Source organism: Musa acuminata, chromosome BXJ1-8 (genome assembly GCF_036884655.1).
Source record: "Musa acuminata AAA Group cultivar baxijiao chromosome BXJ1-8, Cavendish_Baxijiao_AAA, whole genome shotgun sequence".
Classification (NCBI taxonomy): Eukaryota; Viridiplantae; Streptophyta; class Magnoliopsida; order Zingiberales; family Musaceae; genus Musa; species Musa acuminata.
The window spans coordinates 47,219,030-47,239,750 of record NC_088334.1 but is presented as its reverse complement, the minus strand read 5'-3'; the positions used below and the strand labels follow the sequence as shown (position 1 = coordinate 47,239,750).

Genomic DNA, 20,721 nt, shown 5'->3' with positions numbered 1-20,721 from the left:
AGAACATATAAATGGTATGCATGGTTAGTTTTGTTGGAAAAAAATATTATAGTAAAATAAATCAAAATGAGTTTTGTATCAAAATATTAACTTGTTACCAAAGATAAATATTAACAAGTACAGTATAAAATTTTTTTATGTAAAAATCTAATACGAAAAAATCACGGGATCGGAGTTCACTTTAGACCTCTGCTATCACCAATAATGATAATATGTTTATAATAAATTTTTTTTAAATAATTAAAGGATCATAATAACATCAAAAACACATATCTTGGTTCAATAGTAATATATTATCATCATCATAAATATATTTTATTAAAGGAAAGATTTATGTCTCATCAAGTGGGTATATCAGAAAAATATATCGTAGATATTGTAAGAATTATAGAGCTTATTGCAAGAATTTTTTATATAAAATTTGAATCAAAATTGATAAAGTTTTAGATCTGTCTAACAAAAATATCAAAATCTTAATCTTTTATTTTTATTTTTTACGTTCTCCGTTTCTGTTTTTTTAATAAATCAGATTTAGACTCAAAATCATTCGGTCCAGACCGACCTATATGGTCTGGACCCAACAGGTTATCAGCTAAAACGACAATTTCATGCCAAAAGTCTTTTCGAGAAGATAGCATTTACATGCATCTGCACCGACTGACCCTGGCTTCTTAACCGGGCATGAAATCAAGTTGGCTATGTGCAGGATGCAAATTTATATACCAACCCCGTCTATTGAACTCCGACGTCCTTCAGATCGACTATATGCTTTGTCCAATCGAATCCTTAGTTTCAAGTTACGATAAGGATTGTGTGGTCATGGTTGTAGAGGAGCCTTTTCTGCCTATAGGAGAACAGTGAGGTATACCCCAAACCTCCAAGAAACCAATCCTTCAATGCCGATGTGGAAATGATGTAAGATTTGCCTAAATAGTCATTAGATTTGCTGATTCTGTTCCTCCAAAAATGCACGATGTCAAATCTATCAAACTAATAACCAGTCTAATCTCCTGCAGATAAAATCATAGCATCTTAGATACTTGAGTTAAGCTCATGGTTCTTTAATTAGAAACCATGTCCTGTGTACCATTGCTTTGCAAGCAACAGATTTAACTTACAGATGTATGTGGAAATAACAATTCATCGAAGTCTTTCGTGAGATGATTAGATGGGACAATGAGATTCTCCTAGAACGCGGGTCAAAGTACAATAAAAAAGAAGCAGACTGGAGATGGAATTATCTCTTTATGCATATTTCACTGTGGCAATACAAGTCAAAGAAATAACTTCCGAGGCTACTTTACTGGCAGCCTGGCGAGCTTCATATGTTTCAGATTCAACTTCTGAGAGAAATTGAGAAGCTTGTACTGGTAAAGGGGGCTCCAAAACTGAGTCTTCCATTCAAGTGACGAAGGTTCAAAACACTGCTAAGTGGCCCAAACAGCGGCGGTATAAAGTGCTACCTTCACAACTTTGTCGGCCTTGGAAAATGTTATGATCTCGGGTCAGAAAGATAGCTTGTATTTGATGCACCGAGGCTTCCTTGGAAACAGAAAAAGGTAAAAATTGCTCCATCGTCTGGTTAACACAAGCGCAAATTGGAGGATAGATACGGAGAAGGTTGAAGAAGAGGAGTGGGGTTACTGCTTGTGATCCGCGATCGGGTCGCCCATCGTCTCAGCACCGACAAAACTCACAACGGGAAGGACGAAGAAATCGTGGAATGCTTTCGTTCCGGGATTAGTATTCGACCCGGTAGCATATTGTTGGATGTTGATAAATAATTGAATCCGAATCCGACGCAACTCAAACCTCCAAAAAGATTCGGGTCCGTGAAAATGTTTGCTCCGTGAAGATTCGTGTTGGTCAGTGCCACAACATTGGGATTTTTTTATTTCTATTTGTTATTTTTTTTTTTAAGAAAGATGAATTTTCAGAAAAAAAAAACTCTTTAAGTTTCAAACGCCCTTGTTAGTCCGAGGACAAGTGAGGACCACTCCTTCATTGGTTCAATGGGGTGCGACGAGGGTCATTAAACCTCTGTCGTTGGATGGGTTTGATGGAGGGGGATGATCACTAAGGGGTGATCAATAGGGCCAGGATGGTCATGAAAGAAAAATGCTCTACGAGAAAAAAAAAAAAAAATATATATATATATATATATATATATATTTCTCACACCATGTGTTTTTAATAAAATAAATCTAGTTATATCCCTTAGTCACCATGTGAGTCTTATAGTTATTTTCTTCTTTGATCTTAAATATGTATTTACACCAAACTAGCTAGCTAGGAGGCTTCATCAATTCTCAAAGTACAATTTCAATTCTCAAAGTACAATTGTTTGATAGTGAATAAACTTATCATTACTTGATGTCGATGCTTTGAGTTTGGACTATTAAGAATATTCTTGTATGAAATTGACTCTTATGTACTATGCAATAGTGAATGTGTAGTTGATGACATTTGTGTATTTTGGATTCGGATGTGATACATAACAGGGTCGGTTGAGGGTAAAACTATAGGGGCACTACTCCTAGATTTGTTGTGATTCCTTTTCTTTTTTATCGTCAGGAGATATATGAGTAATGACAAATTCTTCAAGTATAGAGGATGATTTTGGAATCAAAACTCATTGTTCAGTTAATTCTGCATCTTTCGTAGCCTCCTCCTTATCATTTTACAATAGCACGTATTCATAAAAAATAATATCCCTATATCTTAGTTTTGAGATTCGTTGGATATAAAATTTTAAAGTCTTTTGCTCCTAAGGAATAACCTAGGAAAATATAATATTTTAGTAGAAAAATAGTTAGGTTAAAGATGATAAACTAGAACATACGTCAAAATGCTATATTTTCCTAGGTTATCCCTTGGGGTTAAAAGATTATAAAGTTTGATGCCCATAGAATTTTAAAACTGAGATACAAAATGATATTATTTTTAATGAAGAATTATTGTTGTAGAAAGATAAGAAGAATGTTGCAAAAGATATAGAATTGACTGGATAAGGAGTTTTGATTTTAAAATATTCACTGCACCCAAAGAACCTGTCATTACTCCTACATCTCCAAAATATGAAAATGAGGAGGAACCATAACCCACCGAGGAGCCCTGGACTATATTCGAACCCAAAGAATATAAATATCATCACTTATGCATTCACTAAAGAGTTATAGAGTGTAAAAGAACCAACTTCATACAACTAGACTTAGTCCAAACTCAAAGAATCAACATCATAACAATTTCATTCACTATTGAATAATGAGAATTAGCAAAGGTTTATGAAAAAAGAAAAGAAGAACCATGTTTTTTTTTGCTGAATTAGTCCCTCTACAACCTCAAATAGTCTCCAAGATAATGGTATAAAAAATATGATCAATTTATACCTAATTTAGGATATATTAGATAGCTTTATGATAGTTGCATATATTTAAAAAAATTAAGTAATTAATGATATATTTATTATTATCATTGATGATATGTTTGTTACTATAATAGATAAGTCTGAAATAGACATGCTTAAAAAACTACTTAAGGAGGAGTTTGAAACGAAGGACTCGTGGCAAGTTATACGAAGAGATATACATAAAAATGATGGAATGATTCGACATGTGATCTTTGATCGCACATTTTCGATCGTTAGAGTCATTATGCTTCTAAGATTAAACAGAATAAATAAAAAAAAGTTCCTTATGCAAATGTATGTCGGTCTGTATATACTCAGATCTTGCTTATACTATTAGCATACCGTGTCAATACATAGCAAACCCAAGAAAAGCTCACTAGAACACTATTAAATAGATTCGAGTAACTCAAAAGGCTTGTTTAATATTTGGGGGAACTATTGTCTGTCTGTAGATTTTTAAAAATTTGATTATGATAATATCTTGACAAAAGGAGATTCATTATTATCGTAATATTGTAATGACTCGAAAACCGAGCTCCAATCTACTATTATGTTTTCAATCACTAAGGTGAAATATATGACGATAACTAAAGTAATAAAGAAAATAATTTGACTGACAATACATGCATTATGTTATAATATCTATATTAGATGTATTTAAAAAATACTTGCATTATATTATAATTGTTCATATTCGATGGATTTGAGAATACATGCATTTTTATTATAATTGTCTTATATTAGACATCAGGCAAAAGCAACGACATATAGAACCTATTGCCTCACTTGGGGTAGGTATCGTCGTCTTAACTTGTTCATCACAAAACACAAACATTTTAGCTCCGGATATTAAACGATAGAAGAAAATTCAATTCAATACATCCGAGAGTGGAGTGCCTTTTTGCGCCAGAGAGAGAGAGAGAGAGAGAGAGAGACGCAAGAGCAGCTCGTTTCTACAGATGACACACGAGAGGCCACCATGCAGAGGTCCGGTACACACTCGCATGGTGTGGTTTCCAGAAGTCATCTCTCGCGCTCTCTCTCTCTCTCTCTCTCTCTCTCTCTGCTCCGACAAGCAAGCAGCCGTGGGAAGTCGGATCTCACCTTGCTTATGCGGACACACACCCCACAAAGGCTCCCGTCTCGTGCCTCCTCAACAGATTTATTACTGTACTCTCCAACCTAGTCTTATGCCCATACGAATGAGTACAGAAAAATAAACATTCCGTGAAAAGACAGAAAAACCATAATCATCTGGAAATGAACCCAAAAGGACATAATGGGGTGTTTATTGCTCCATGTATATATCGATCATGGAATCAAGAGATCCTCTGAGGGTGATGAATAACACAACTACGTGGTCCTTCCTTTCTCCTCTTCTCCGAGGAGCATCATCTTTCTCTTTAACCTTGTTTGCTTGTTCATCTTTGCTGCAACAGTCACAGTACAAATTCATTGGTCGACTATTCTGGAGCCCTTGTACTCAGCACCGCGTACCACCAGCTCATCAGGCTCGCTTCCCCTCTCTTCCAGCCATGCATAGTACTCCTCCCTCTCCCCAAACCGCGTTAGCCCATCGCCTGAAACAAGCAACCATGCATACATACCGCACAAAACACTTTCTTCGTGGAAACGAAAAACCAAACACGCATCGCCTATCCGATCCGACGACTACGTACATTGCACCACGCAGCACTTGGATCATCGGATGTAATATAGGGAGAACGGTGAACGGCATACATACCCGGAAGATTGGAGTACGCATTCCCCCGGTAGTAAGTGCAAGCCCTCCCTTCTTCATCGTCGTATGGTGGTCCGAGAACATCCAACACCGCGCAGGAAGTCACTGCAGTAAAGCAATGCAAGTTACCCGCAGCGGCAGGGTACAAAACAGACGTCTCGCAGGGAGCAACAGAGATGGCATCGGTGTGCAACTTTGCCAAACTCGCGCCTGCGGATTTATAAACATTAACCATCACTCGTCAATACTAGCAGTAGTACATCAAGTCTTGAGAGGATCATCGATCAAACGCTTCCTTAGTATTTCATACAAACTCCACCAATCCGACAGAGCATGGAGCGGCACACACCGGTTGAGGATTTGATTCTCTGGTCGGAGCCAAGCGGATCATTAACCCAATCGTATGACTTGATGTGCATGGAGCCCATGAGAAGCTTGCTAAAAACAGTCATTGCCGGGTGATCATGCAGTGGAATTACAGCTCCTTGCGGGAGGCAGAAGATACCAATCTGCAAAAATGCAACGAGAGACTTCAAATCAAATGCATCTGGCAGCAGAATCCACAGAGTGCAGCAGGATAGGATACCGAGAACTTGGGGCACTCATATAGGTGCAAATATGTCACCGGAGGAGGTCCACCCGTCCCGACATCTCGAAAAAATGACAGGTTTGGACTTAGACCGACATCTGCTGGCATTACGGCATCTGCGTGGGACGACCACCACATTAGAGATCGAGAATCAATATTGTGACAAAAGTAAATTTCCTATATTCAACTAATTGCTACCCAAATCTTCCGTTTCCTATTATATCTCATTCATGAAGATTCCATAGGATTTAGGAGATAAGAGAACCAAAGAAGATCGCGGGCAGCGATATCATGACTGCGCCGGCAGCTAGCAATCAAAGCGCGCATAGAGGTGTGGTAAGGTTCCCTGCAATATCCCCACCTGATCATGTTTGCTTGTTCACAGTAAAACATAAACCCGTTGACAAAGAAAAGTCATGATCTAGCCATTGAAACCCTTTTTCAAAAAAGAAAACCCATTCACAAGTTTACAGAAATACACTTGATGGTAAGCAACTATATGCTGGCAGAGAAGATTCAGTTCAATCTTGCGATGTAATATCATTTGATATCATGAAAAGAACAGTGTCCTAAGAAAGATTGGCGACCTCACTTACAAACTACACAACAGTCTCAGAAGAGCTGTGGGCATCAACTAATATCTTCTCTTTCCGATCCAACCGAAGTCGCCGCTTTAAGCTGTCAACGGTTCTTTCATGCCTAAGATTTAGCGGAAGCGAATTCACTAATCCGATCTGTTTTACTTAACATCGATGTGAAACTGCTGCAAAGCAATCTGTTCCAATCCATTCTACAGAATAGGCAAAAGAAAGAAGGAAAAATCCGGCCGTAGCGTATAGTAGTACCGAGAACGGATCGAAGGCGCTCCACCTCATCCGGCGATGGGACGATGCCGGGCGCACCATCGGCAAACACCTCCTTGCATGCCTCAAACACCCTCTGCACGGCGCTCGGCATGGCCGCCGACTTCTTCTGCCGCCTCTTATTCTTCTTGGAGTTGGAGGAAGACGTGCTTTTCCCCGTCGCTACTTGGTCGCTTCCCTTCCGGTCGGCCAAGCTGCCGTTGACCCTCATCCAAAAACAGAAAAGCCTGAGACAGGAAAACCCGACCCAGGAGATCCCGGTGCCGATCAATCAAAGTCGGGAGTTCGAGCGACTCAAGAAATGCCGGACTCCCAAGACTCGGACAACGGGAAAAAGATTGGGTTTTGGCAGGACGAAAAGAAGAGGAAGGCAGTTGTCGTCGCAAGGTGGGCAAGTAGGAGAAGAGGGATGGGATGATGGATCTGTACACCCGAGTTCTAGTTACTCATGAGCGAGCAAAGTCTATGTACTTTGCTTTTTCAAAGGAGGAGAAACGAACGGTCTCCTATGCCTCTTTTTGGGAAGGGGAAGGGTGGGGATATCCTCCTCCACGAGAGCGAGGGAGTCCGGGACGGGGAAGATTCCGGTTGGAGGAAGGTGACGGAGATGGCGGTGGGGCTATAAATAGGGACGGGAGGCCATTTAGGTGGGGATGCTGGAGGAGGAGGAACGGAAGATGCTACTCGGGTCGACCGAACCACCCTGCAAAAGTTTCACGGTTTACCTGAGACTCTCGTAGTCCGTAATCTGATTACGGTGGGACCCGCACCTAGGCGTCTATGAGAAACCACGTCACCCGAGAAACTCTCCACCGTGACTAAGTCAGCCAGCCGAAGAAGCGGTTGCCCAAGGGGAAACCAGGGGCGACGGCAAAGCATTCCGGTGGGCTGCTCGATACTGCCTGTCATCGTCTTTATCTTCTCTCCCTCTTTGTTTTATGTGTAATGTATAGGGAGAGACTGGGCCGTTGTGTTTGTGTGCGCTACTTCTCCGGTATGGGGTGGACCAAAGAAGAAGACCACCCAACCTGTCGCAAAGTTTTACAAGTGGAGGACTTCGATTCAGGGATGCTTATTTATCCGACGGTCGCGCGTTTGTAGCCGATCGATCTCTTTCTTTCGTCAAACCAAAAAAAAAAAGAAAAAGGAAGAAGAAGAATAGGCAAGAACAGATGGAAGGAAGAAAAATAGGTGGGAAGGTGGAGTAGAGATCGCGGTAACGTAGGCCGCTCGCTCACCAAAGATTGGATGCAGCCGAAGTCATGTGCCGGAAAACATACCTTTCTATTTACTCGTTTCTTCAAGACACGATAAAGCAAGCACGAGTTTGGGTGGCTCAGCTCAGTCTTCGTACTCATCATATCGACTCTTTTCTTTGTCCATGACAAACGCTCACGCGTGCTTTGCACCTCTTAAATAATTGCCAATGACATGAGATTGGTTTGGCACAGCTTTCTATCGGGAGGTGTCGAGGACATAAGATCATAAGATTATGTTTCACTTAACCTTCGGATGCAATTGCGATTCTCGACAAAGGTCGTATTTTCATGACTTACTAATGAAATGCATCGCGCGGCCCCAATCTCCCTTCAAATGTCACATGTCGAGCTAAACCATGTTCGAAGTCCCTCTTAAATTATTTTCCTTTCACGGTTGTCATCGGCATTATGGAGGACTTACGCTTAGGGAAGAATCGAACGCCACCAGCCGCCTCGGAGTGAATCCATCATTTCATTTATTGGACTTCGACGAATTCTTTTTCCTTAGGGATTTTTATTTGTGAATAACTTGATGGTATGCTTCTTATTTACATACATAGATCGATCCCGTTCGCTCAGTCAATACTCCCTTTTGTACTTCGATTCCCACCCTTTCAGATATCGTGTTGGACGATGACCTACTGGATGCCCCTTTAACCGCATTTCCCAGCATTTCTACTTCCTCACCAAGAATACATCCTTCGACAACTCATCTGCAAGCCAAGGTATGTATCATGAACAACAACTACTATACTTTGACCGACTACCTCTTTGTGCAAGCCTTACATGTCTTGGGCATACTCTTTTTAGGAGGGAAGATATATTGCTGCCAACAGCATTCATTCTTGATTTCCGCTTTCTACAAGTTTCTTTCTTTTGAGTAGGTGACTACCTGATCTCCCCTGTTACCACCAACTCTCTTGGTTCGATTGCTTCCCCTGCCCTGCTGCCCTTCCGTAAGTTATATTTTTCATATTTCTGTTGATATCCATATAAACATATGTCTAAAACACAACTTAAACACCAACATGTTAATTCTCTGGTCGGGTTTAAGCCAAAAAAAGAAGCTTTTTTCCGCTCCAAGGAATGATAGTTTTCTTATCAGAAAATGCTTTTCTGCAATACAATAGGAATTCTTGGTCCAGAAATTTGATCCTCGATTAATGTGTAGTTTTTCTGGGGTATATGGTAATTTGCCCATTAGTTTGCTGAGATAATTAATGAGCTTTGGAACGTCTGGCTCGTTTTATTCAATGTCTTTAACCTGTATCAAGTTATCTATACCTTTTTCTTCACCCGGTTGAATTTGATAACTTGTAACTCTTATTGGTGGAAGTTGCGGGAATCTGTAGATGTTCTTCACGTGCAAGCTAGATGTAATGTTTCACAAAGCTTCATTTCAAGTCCGATCTTTAAATAATTGTGTCACCATCTAGTATAGAATTCAATTTCTTTTTCCTTGGAGTGAAGCCTAATTTTGTTTAAGCTACTATCAACATTGTGTGCATTGTGCTAAAATTTGTGTCGCAGAATATATTACATATGGTCAAGAAAATGTTGTATTCTCCATTCTGGTTGGCTTATAATCGATAAATTATGCACCGAGTTAGATATAGAATATATATTCTGTCTGAAATTCAAGTTTGACTAATTCATCACCTGGGATAATGGGTGATAAACCATGGGGCAAATGCTTTGTTGTGTGCAAGTAGAACAATCCACCGTTGCAATCAGGGAGCATTTTGGAAAGTATGATGCTGTCCTTCAGCCAGGATGCAATTGTGTGCTTTGGTTTCTTGGTTAACTGAATAGCTGGTCATCTTTCACTGCGATTGCAGTAGCTGAATGTTAAGTGTGAAACAACACCAAAGGCTCTTCTCTGACCATGATTATGCTAAAAGTCTGGCCATGATAAAGAATTCATCTTCTTCATTTTTCAAAAATTGTATTGGATCGCTTTCAAACAGCAGTCTTTAAGTTATTTACTTGTTCCAGGCCTCTTTGTCTATAGTTCCATGCTTCTTTTGCTTCATGGCTTTGTGTTGGTTAACAATATTATATAAGTTTACCAGTGTTTCCTGTCACAGCTTCACGTAACACATCTATGAAGGAAGCTCCAATTCATGAAAAACCAAAGCACCTTGGTTGGTTCTTCACATTAGCTATAAGTATCACATGTGTCCAAGTTATGATTGACACCTTTAGTGGTTTTATATGTGCTGCCTTCAGACAGTAATTTTTAGGGTGTCTTCCTATTATATCCACATGTCTAGTCTATTTTCTCTTATAGATCAGTTTACAAATATTTCCAACTTCTATTATAAACTGACTCATCCTGGAATATGCACTAGCAGGAACCTTATGCACTAGATCGCCTACTCAATTCATTGATGAGTAACACATGTGTATATCACGTTTGTGGTCTAGTTCTCCGGTTAAATTATTAAATTGTCCAACATGTTCACTCTAACCATTCAAATACGCCTCATCATTGCAGGATAATGTTTTTTGCAAATGTTGTTGCATCACGAAAAACCGTGCTCTGGCTTCCAAGGTTAGTGATGCTTTTTACAAATTGACTGTTACAAAATCTCATATTCTGGCTTATGTATTTGATGGTATGAATTCAACACCTTTTGTAATCATATGTGATACATAGTGCACACAAGCAACTGAAACAATTGCAGTTGACTGTATTTTTTTGGTTTATTTTGGTGTGTTTCTCATATTGTTTATGCATAGGTACATCCTCTTCGCATCAACTTTCTGAAAGTGGCTAGGGTCAGTGGATCAAATGTCAATCTTATATTTTTGTTAAAGATAAATTTAGTTATAGGAGGCTAAGGTTTGGCAAACTTGACAGATCTTCTTTGATGTTTATAGCTTCTTGTTGATGGTATACGTCTGTGACAAAATATTAAGAAAAACTGTTTGGAGGATAATCAGATAATCAAGCAATAACTATCTGTTGATTAGTCGATAAAGCTGCAGAGTTACCATTAAGTATAGTTTGCAAAGTATATATCCTTCAGGACTTGTTTTCTTGTGTGAATATTTGCATTAGATATTTTGAGTAACTATTTTGTGTTCTGTTGCTGTATTCACTGATAGAAGTGCAATAGGAGGGTAACTAATTCTTACATTTCCCTAATAAGATATGGGGACATCTTGTTTTAATTTCAAGACCAGGATGTAACGTGTGAACAGCAACAGAGACACAGTATGAATAGAAAGAGATATGGTTGAGATGAGCCTTAGTGGAGATTAACATGCATTAGATAGAGTTATCTGTAAATCTTCAACAGCATTTGTGTGCTGGAACCTTGTTGGTGGATTTGATAAAACTACTAATTTTACCATCTTGCTCTGTAATATTGTTGATAAGTTCTTATATTGTTAGTCCGAGACATTCAACATATTTCTCTTACCCTTTGCCCTATTTCTTTCAAACACACATATAGGGAGATTAACATGCCGGGTAATTGGTTGGCTACTTTTTCTAGCACTTTCAAGTCCACTTTTTTGTGGAAATAAAATTTTCATCCTGGTCTTTCTATACTTGTATCCTTTGATGAAAAAGGATATCTTTTGTACTCAAGCTTTGAGTTAATAAAGTTTCTTCTTTATGGCAAAAAAAAAAAGAAGTTCTCATATGTATGACATAGTGCAACTGAGTAATTCTTGAACTACCGACCTGCCTGGTGCATTCCAATTTTACTGGTACATAAACATCATATTTCTTGGGCTGAGTGATGTAGAACTCAAGTCTGCTTTTATGTTTTAATCAGAGCTATTGTGCCAAAGGTCAATATGGATATGTGATGCTTTCGAGCAGAAGAATGATATTGCAAAAGCTGTTGTAGAGGAGCTCGAAAATGTTATGTCGGCTTATGGCTATGAAATTGTGCAGACAACAAGTGTTGACATTGAGCTTTGGCTGTGTCAACAATTAATGCAGGTACATCTTCTGTAAGTCTCTGAGAGTTGTTAGCATCAACACATCAACCAAGTCTTTGTCTCCGTTCATGAATATGCATGCTATTTTTGTTGTAACTTGTGAACTGCAATGAGCTTCAATATCTTTATACAATCAATTGCTCTGAAATCCAAACAAAATGGGTTCCCACTATAAGATTATCTTCATCGATTTGGATGATCTCTCGAACATGAATATGAAGAAATGAAGCAGTAATTTATAGAACCCTATACTGATGATACAATACTCTTACAGCAACTTGGGTACCTGTTAAACTCTTTGTTAAATCTTTATAAATGGACCAACACTAGTCAATTCTGACCATTGCATTGACAAAAGGCTGACCACACTGATCATACGCCACAATGGCGCACTGGTGAAATGTCCCTCTTACATGATTGATTATTGATTTTGTCACTATACTTTTTTGAGTGACAAAAGATATTGACATGTGCACCTTGTTTTTATTTTGACCTTTCCAATAGTCAATGTTAGCAGCATCAGAAGCACATTTCTAATCAGTCACACCATCTTGTCAAATTTATGGATATTCCATCATGCCTAATGCATAAGCTCCATATTTTGGAAGTCTATTGTTTAAGATCCATATACAAGGTCCTGAAATTTGTATGCTAGTCTTCTATTTTCTGGTTGCTAATTGTTAATATCAAATACTATCTCGAAGGTGTCAACCTTGTATATCAATAGTTATAATTTCTTGTCAGTACTTCTAACAGTTTACCATTAAAGCTTGTAACAGTTAGTGTTTTCATTGTTCTGCTACAATTCTTTCCAACTGTTTTGCTAATTAAGAAGGATCAAGAACACAGCGCCTGCCCAAAGAGGGTCTGGTTAGCGAGATAATCAAAGGAGTTTATGCTGTTTACTGTTTGCATGGAATGTATGACATGCCTTATTTTGCGATATCTGCATGTCCATGTCAATGTCCATAGCAGATATTGAACTGGTCAACAATTTAGTTTTCGAATTTGTTTTGAATTTTTAAAATTTATTCTTCAGACTTCTCACTTGCTTCATAGTTAACAATACAAAACACACCAGAAGTCAGCCTAGCTGTAATTTTCCTTTGCAAGTTATGTTCTTAGTGCAAAAATTAAGGAAATAAATAAATACACATGACAAAACCAGATTAACACATTTTCTCTGACAACAGGGTATGTTAGATATGCATTATATTATTTAAGGAACATGAAAATCAAGCTTGATGTTACCTGTGTAGTTTTATAGAAACTTCTGTGACTAAGCATGGATATAGGCCTCCCAGGAGTTTATGAATATACGAAACTAACTAAATCAGAATAAAAAATATTTGTCACACTAATATTTTTTTCAAAATTATGGTGTACATCGTCCCTCATCATTAATTACATCTCACACTGCATGGTTTCCTAGACAACTATATTTTCACTTCTTGTGGTTGAAATATGCTAATCAAGAGGGAATATTACCTGGATATTCTCTTAAGAGTTTGAATGTTTCTGTTGAAAGTGTATTGACAAAATCTCAAAATGGCCTCCTTTTCGCACAAGACTACATTGCCTCACCTTTTCTCTTCCAACTTTCACCTTCAGTTTCCTTTTTTCTTAATTAATATAACCTATCCTCTTTCTCCTCTTCTACGTTAGTAACTCATATTCAGTAGTACGGTGCGCCCTCCTATTAACAGTCAGCCATGGATGAATGTAGCAAACTGTTTTTATTAGGTAAATAACTAATTACAGGGGATTTTTTTTTTATTTTCCATTTCGAGGGTATTTTTGTTCACTGACAACTCATGTTATATTACCTTTAGGGGTTACAAAAGCTTCTGGATTCTAAAAGCAAGGTGCAACAAAATCCTACAAGAATTGCCTGATACCGGGGGTGATTATCTATGAGGGTGTACACTATAATTTCATTGAAATTTAGGGTCCAAATGTAAATTATCTATTAAGTTTACAAAATTTTCTGACCATGAATTGTAGCCAGCATCATGGGGATGTGACATTAAAGTTATGGCAACTACTCAAGGAATTGCTCTAATAAAAAACATAGGTGTTGACAGTGTTCATTTTTTAGACATCAATATTAACATTTAGTTTTTGCCAAGGCCTTAGCCTAGTGGCTGTTTTCTTCTTCATAGTGGAGAAGTGCCCGAGTATTTTGCCTAGGTAATTCTTTAAACAGAGGATTACCCCCTCTGTTATCCTCGGAAAAGAGTGAGTAATTAATTTTTGGTTCACAGTTTCCTTTGTTAATTGTATTGTGTGTCAAGCTCCTCCTATTTAACATTCTGAGTACAGAAACCTAAATGATTCCATTTGTTATCTGCAGAAATCTGCTAACGATAGAGGGTATAATTAAGGAGAAGGAGAACCTGTATTGGCTGTGAATTCTCCACTGATTTCTGAACCGGCACCAGTGAGTGGACTTAATCTCAACTTTGGACAAGGAGGAACCATCAAAATTAGGTGCTATTGCACTGGTCACTTCACACGTAAGTCAAGCAATCATAGAATCCACCTCATCAAAAGAAACTAACAATGGTATAGAAGAGCAGGCTGCTACAAAGGCACAGGCAGCCTTCCGTGGTTATCTGGTAACTTTTTTTGTTGTAACTATTTTATCTTAATCAAAATGCAAGAAGTGTATACTTTCTATTGGATGAATGACCTGTGACTCGTTCAATAAAAGATGCTTGACACTACCAATGAACGTTAGCTGGCATATTCATAATGCTTTTACATCCCTTAATTCAGATTTTGCTGCAAATGAATTGCCTACTTTATGACTTGATAATTGTTGCATATATTTGGTGCAGGCATGCAGGGCCTTTCGTGCCCTGAAAGGTATTATCAGGTTGCAGGCGCTAATTCATGGGCATCTGGTTAGAAGACAAGCTGTTGCAACTCTACATGCTATGGAGGGAATTGTCAAGTTACAAGCAGTAGCCCAGGGAAGAATTGTTAGATGTACCTTTACTGGACTTAAAGTTGCTAAGAGTTCAGTCAAGCGAAGACTGTGGTAAATGTCATATCCATTGATATTCCTTTCTGTAAACATATCTCAGCTTTTTATTTAGTCATGTTGATATCTCTTTAAAGCTAAATATTCTTGTTTATCTTGGTCTATTTGGATAGAAAATGTACTTTTTTCTCTTTAGTGTGTCAAACCATAATTAGGTGCTGAATTTACAATTCTCAAAATGTTGGTTACAGGAAGGTAGAGATTCTGATGCACTGTCATTTTTTTATAGGACTAACTTAAATTGTGTCTGAAAGTCTTCCCTGATTGTTTCTTCTGTTTGCATATCATGTTTGGAAGTACAAGAATGTTTCATAATTAGGAATCAATGTTAAATGTAAATCATAGGCCCAAGAGAATGCTATAGGCCTGTTCAAAAGTTTAATCTTTAATCTGTAATGCAATGTTTTAAATTTCACGTCAGGATCTGCCATCAGGTCTTGGTTAGAGATCAGATTCTAAGCTGAATGTACCCTAGATCTATGATAATTTTTAAAAATTCTTATTCGTAAAACAAATTCCTGTATTCCATAATGGACTAATTTTGTGCTGATAGAACCATTGCCCGAATGACCAAAAATATTATATATCGAAACTCTGTGATAAGTGAAAATATAATCACTTATACGGTTGATATGTCCTTTCTTGTCCAAATTTTGGGTTATTATTATCCAAAGTTTGATAGTTCCATCATAAATTCAAAGTACAACATCTGAAATGATTAGGTCAAAGAATGCAATTTTTAAATGATTGCTTGTGGTTTAATTGTGTGCTTAGATAGTATATGTTATATAGGTTATTTTTAGTTCATCTATTGGGCTATCATTCATATAAGACCCATGTCATAACAAGGTTTATATCAAGGTTTGCCATCTCCTGCCGATTGGCATGGTGGTCCCAGATCGGACCGGTATGTACATGTTGGTTCTAGCATATTTTATGTTGGTGGTACGTCGGTATGTAACAATTTTTTTGGAAAATTGCTAGAAAATGGCTAAAAATCCTTTTAATCCTAATTTAATGCAAATTCAATTCAATTTCAATGAGTAAAGTGCAAATGAGTCGTAAATGGATAGTAATTATAGGTTTTTAGGGTGAGATAACGAATTTATTTTTTTTGGATCATTGAGGAGCAACTTTGTCACACAGTCTGCCTTTGCTTTCATTAATCTTGAATCATCTACGAAGATACGAGTTGAGATAGTAGATTATGTGTCGAAAATAAGGTAAGTTGTATCACCCAATACAGTATGAATGGGTGGTCGTATTAGTCTGTCAGACAAATAGTATGTGGACCAGTCCCGATACATACCAGGCAAGAGTGTGCCTCTCGGTACACCCCTTGTATCAAGCGATATAGTCAAAACATGATCATTATCAACTTGTATCAATCGTTAATGGTTGGATTTCGATCGTATCGATCCATCACCGCCCATGAATGATGTCCTCACTGCCTCCCTTGACTGTTTCACACTATGATCGTGTGTGGAGCTATGGTAATGTGGAAACCATTGGCCATCATTCCTCTTGCGGGTAGCAGACGGTGACAAGGAACTGACGAGGAGTCGTTGGACCATCTTCCTCTCCACTCGCGATCCTTCCCTCGCTCCTATAAATGTAGCAGGGAACATCACAAAGAAGGGGTGAGGAAGGCAGTGTGAAGAAGACATGAGAGATCCCACTCCAGCCAATTGATTCTCGTCTTCGATGTCGAAGCTTCTCCAGCGAGACCTCTGATCACCGATCTCCACCATTGGCTGGTCACTGTTCTCAGTGCAGCAACTATGGAGAAGAGAGTAAGAGAAGTTGACCATGGTCAACTTTGGTCAACATTGATCAAAATTTGGTTATCAAAGCAAATTTTTTGGGTTTTCTCCGTGGAGATCGTCATCGTGTTGTTAAATGGGTTTTTCGGTACCTATGGGGAACTCAAGACTTGTTTACTATTTAGGGGAACTAATGTCTCGCTTGTCTATCTAGGCTACAATCTACAATTGCGCTTTCAACCACCAAAGTGAAATATATTATGTTAACTGAAGCAATAAAGGAAACAATTTGATTGGGAATACATGCATTATGTTATAATTGTCCATATTAGATGGATTTGAGAATACATGCATTATGTCATTATTGTCCATATTAGATGAATTTGCAAATACATGCATTATGTTATAATTGTCCATATTAGACTTCAAGCAATCACATATAGAGCCTGTTGCCTCACTTGGGGTAGGTACTGTTGCCATAACAAGAGTGATTAGGCAGACCCTATGTTGCGCTTGTCCCAAGCAACTTGTTCATACCAAACACAAACATCTAATCGTGTAATTCCCGTTAACATTTTAGCTCTGGATATTGATCGACAAAAGAAAATTCAATTCATTACATCCGAGAGTGGAGTGTTTTTTTGTGCTGGCGACATTTCAACATGTGGGAAATTGTACTAAGAGAGTGAATCCAACATGTGTGCAATCTGGGGAGATTAGTGATACAGGAGAGAGAGGAGAGGAGAGGAGAGGAGTGGTGAGAGCAGCTTGTTTCTACTGCTAATACATGAGAGGCCAAGTTGCAGAGGTCCAGTGCACACTCCCACACCCTTCGTCTGGCATGCGCACATGAGGTCTATGCTCGCATAGTGTGGTGTCCAGAGGCCCTCTCTCTCTCTCTCTCTCTCTCTGCTTCATCAAGCAAGCAGCTGTGGGAAATCACATTTCACCTTGTTTATGCAGACACACACATCACAAAGGCTCTCGTGGTAGTGGTACTACCATTCTAATGCCTCAACAGATTTATTACTTTGTTAAGTTGGATGGACTTTGTATACATAAGGGAAGAGGATTTTGGTTGAGGAATACCTTTATGCCTACAGATCTTGTATTACCAAGACAGGCACACAAAAGGAGTTATTAAGTACTCGAGTAGTTATCTTGTAAGATTACATGGCTTACTGGTTTTTCTAACTTTTTGAGGTCTGTGCTGATTAGTCTGAAGTGCATAATTAAAAAAGACATATCTTATTCAAGTGCCACGCATAACTGGTTGTTTTGCTAGACTGAGGTAAACAAAGACAAAGATAATAGTGAAATCATACAATTCACATTGCTTGTATCATATTGACAAATTAGGAGTTTCCTTGTGTGACTTTAATGATAGCATAAGGATTATGCTCTTCCAGCAGTATATAGACAGAACAAGCATGATAAATAACAGATTCCTTGGATCATTTTTGGCTGGAAGCTTCAGTACTGATTTAAAAACATCATGAACCGGTAGTTATGAATATCTATAAATGAAGATATTTTTATATCAATGGGAGTTATAAATTATTTGTGGGAAATATATAAGAAATTTAGGCAACGAATTAAAGACTTGAAGGAATGATTTTAAAGCTTTATCAGTTTTAGCCTAGAATGTGCTGCAGTGGTTGAGGTTCAAAGGTTAGTTTCTATAAGCAAAATCTTTTTGTATTACCAAGCGGTCAATTAATTCATAAACTCATATCTAGATCTTTAATTTCTGATCACAAATGTGGCTTGGTGCGCTTCTGTTGAGAGGATAAGAACTAGATGAAGCACACTCATCACATATTGCTTTCATGTATATATCTAGATATTATCTCTTCCATTGCATCTTTTGTCATCCTTTATGTTCTTCAGAAATGTTTCTCAACACCATTAAGATAATTTGCTAATGAGCAACTTGCTGATTCAGGTTTCAGAAGATTTTGTCCGAAGAAATACATGATGGTGTGGGTGATGATACTGCAGAACTAGGCCAGCCATCTTCTAGTCCAAGTGAAACATCACAGAACAATTTAAAGGTACTTCATTGCTGTATTGATCATTTGATCTCTACTGTCTCTCTATGCAAGAGCGCATAGATGTATATGCCATTTCGGCATATACCTATTACTAATTTACTGCTCCACGGTAACAAGTTTCTTTTGCAATTGTTGTCAGGGGGGAGGGTGAGGGGGAGGGGGAAGGGGAGCTTATGTTGATCTGGTTTTAGATTTAAATACCAATTCTGCATCACACAAGTTGTGGAACATATGACTATGGATCTGGTGGGATGCTAAGTTGTACCTAAACTGCCTAGGGTTGTTAAGATGCTAAGCTATAGCTAGTCCTTGTTTTGGGCCAGCCTGTAAAATCATAGAAAGAGCTGATTGGCTAAGACTTGGTCTGCCGGGCTCTGGCCTAGAAACCATAAACAAGTTTATTTTGATATGAACCTGACCATCTAACAACACCTGTTATGGATGTTCAGTAATTTGTGGCCTTTGTCAATAAGAAGCAAGATTATTCCAATGCATTGGGAAAAAAAGTAACGTGTAGTCTGCATAATGTCCAGAGACCAGTAGTTCCGAAGCTGGTACAATGTAAACTAAAAAACTAAAATGAGTTGATATAGCCTTGTATACTTGATCATTCTTGAGACACAAGTTTACAAGTGAAGAAATTTTTAAAAAAATTACTCAGGAAAACCTTCGCTAATTTGTTTTACCGGATATCTCTCCTCTATGGAGAATTTATCGAGGGACGTTTTCTTTTATAATATGGATAAATATGTTCTTGATCTTTCAGTTTTATTGGGTGGTTTTGTTATGACGGATTAAACCAAACTGGTTAAGTTTGACCTTTTTTCACTTCTTCCCTCTTTTCTTTTTTCACTTCTCTCTTCCCTATGTGTTATCCGTAAAAGATGAGAAAGAGGCGAAGAAAAAAAAAGAGAGGAGGGTGGTTGACTTGAACCAGTTCATTGATCTGAACTGATTCAATGAATTGATTTAGAGAATTAAAAAAAAATTGGAATAGGAGACTAAAATTGGGATTTATAAAAAATGAATAAAATTTTTTTCAATAGAGGAGAAACATCTGAACAAAACCAATTAATATAAAAATTTCTAAATAAATTTGCCCCATATTCTGGCTAGTCCTGTTCTGCTTTTCTTTTGTCAAATTTGCTATTGCTATCCAAAGTATAAGCACTCATTTCTTTTTTACAGTCAAAGGTGCTATTTATCAGCAGTCATCCGTGGGGGAGCAGAGGAGCATTACGAGGCAGCGCACACAAGCAATTAGGAGGAGGAGAGCCTTCAGAGGCCGTGTGAGACGGTGGTGCAGGTGGCGCCAACGCAAGCAGAAAGGCCGGCGGTGGAGCTCTTTGTTGCTGCTACTGCCTGCTCGTGGTAATTAAGATGGATACGGCTTTGTCGGCACGAAGAGAACTTTCACAGGCGGACGATCCGAGGGATCGTTCGAACGAGGAGAGTAGTTGAAATGTCAAGGCGAGGCAGTTTGGTGATGGCAACGGTCGAGCGGCTCAGCCCCGTCCCATTCAATTGGCTAATGCTCTGTCGCCGCCTGTTTGTTCTTAAGTGCACCACGCTAGTGGAAGAATGAGAAACTTGGCTTTCTTCTGCTGTGGTTAGTAGGAGCAGTAGTTGGTGTCTGGATTATGTTTTGCTTACTACATCTGTTACGGTGAGGATGCCCCCTCCTTTCTTTACTTTGTATTTTTTGCCTGCAGAGATTAGGTAGGCATGCATGCAGGCAGGCGGATGACGAGGACATTTATGTATGGGGTTGGACAATTTGTTCCCCACCGCATTGAAGAAGACCACCCACCGAAACACGTCGAGTCGCCCTGCTCCAACATAAAGTTACACGGCCATTCCATGATCATCTACACAAAGTGGCCCCGACATCGAAGATGCTTCTGTAATCCCACCGCTAAAGCTGCTGTCATCCTATTGACAAAATCTTAAATCGAGTGAGTGACGCTGACGTTTAAGATGCTTCTGTAGTCTCACCCTTAAAGCTGCTGTCATGCTGACACATCCTATTGTTAGGATCTC

General features: G+C 38.5%; 2 protein-coding genes across 3 annotated transcripts; one reads left to right on the top strand and one right to left on the bottom strand.

The window, feature by feature from the left end:
• Positions 1–4,564: 4,564 nt before the first annotated feature.
• On the bottom strand, positions 4,565–7,430 carry LOC103996206 (plant cysteine oxidase 2-like). Of its 2 annotated transcripts, none has more exons than XM_009417068.3 (5): positions 6,585–7,430; positions 5,737–5,855; positions 5,500–5,659; positions 5,154–5,360; positions 4,565–4,989 (listed from the first exon to the last, which is right to left on the bottom strand). In XM_009417068.3, exons 1-5 carry the CDS (start codon positions 6,811–6,813, stop codon positions 4,862–4,864), a joined length of 843 nt encoding a protein of 280 aa, XP_009415343.2. In that variant the 5' UTR covers positions 6,814–7,430; the 3' UTR covers positions 4,565–4,861. The 2 variants fall into 2 exon arrangements, with proteins under 2 accessions (XP_009415343.2, XP_018685476.2); XM_018829931.2 differs by having other exon boundaries at positions 5,154–5,255.
• Positions 7,431–7,638: 208 nt separating this feature from the next.
• Positions 7,639–20,372, top strand: LOC108953645 (uncharacterized). The gene is made up of 8 exons (XM_065080395.1): positions 7,639–8,586; positions 8,672–8,817; positions 10,359–10,415; positions 11,650–11,819; positions 14,172–14,436; positions 14,659–14,861; positions 18,573–18,681; positions 19,870–20,372. Exons 6-8 carry the CDS (start codon positions 14,758–14,760, stop codon positions 19,972–19,974), a joined length of 318 nt encoding a protein of 105 aa, XP_064936467.1. The 5' UTR covers positions 7,639–8,586; positions 8,672–8,817; positions 10,359–10,415; positions 11,650–11,819; positions 14,172–14,436; positions 14,659–14,757; the 3' UTR covers positions 19,975–20,372.
• The last annotated feature ends 349 nt before the right edge of the window (positions 20,373–20,721 follow it).

Bases quoted from the DNA above. Each gene is read 5' to 3' on its own strand.
- LOC108953645 (XM_065080395.1), top strand. From the start codon at position 14,758: ATGGAGGGAATTGTCAAGTTACAAGCAGTAGCCCAGGGAAGAATTGTT. The intron at 14,862-18,572 runs GTAAATGTCATA...TTGCTGATTCAG, and splicing joins TCAGTCAAGCGAAGACTGTG to GTTTCAGAAGATTTTGTCCG. The intron at 18,682-19,869 runs GTACTTCATTGC...TCTTTTTTACAG, and splicing joins CATCACAGAACAATTTAAAG to TCAAAGGTGCTATTTATCAG.
- LOC103996206 (XM_009417068.3), bottom strand. From the start codon at position 6,813: ATGAGGGTCAACGGCAGCTTGGCCGACCGGAAGGGAAGCGACCAAGTA. The intron at 5,856-6,584 runs GTACTACTATAC...CGTCCCACGCAG, and splicing joins GCGCCTTCGATCCGTTCTCG to ATGCCGTAATGCCAGCAGAT. The intron at 5,660-5,736 runs GTATCCTATCCT...GCATTTTTGCAG, and splicing joins ATGAGTGCCCCAAGTTCTCG to ATTGGTATCTTCTGCCTCCC.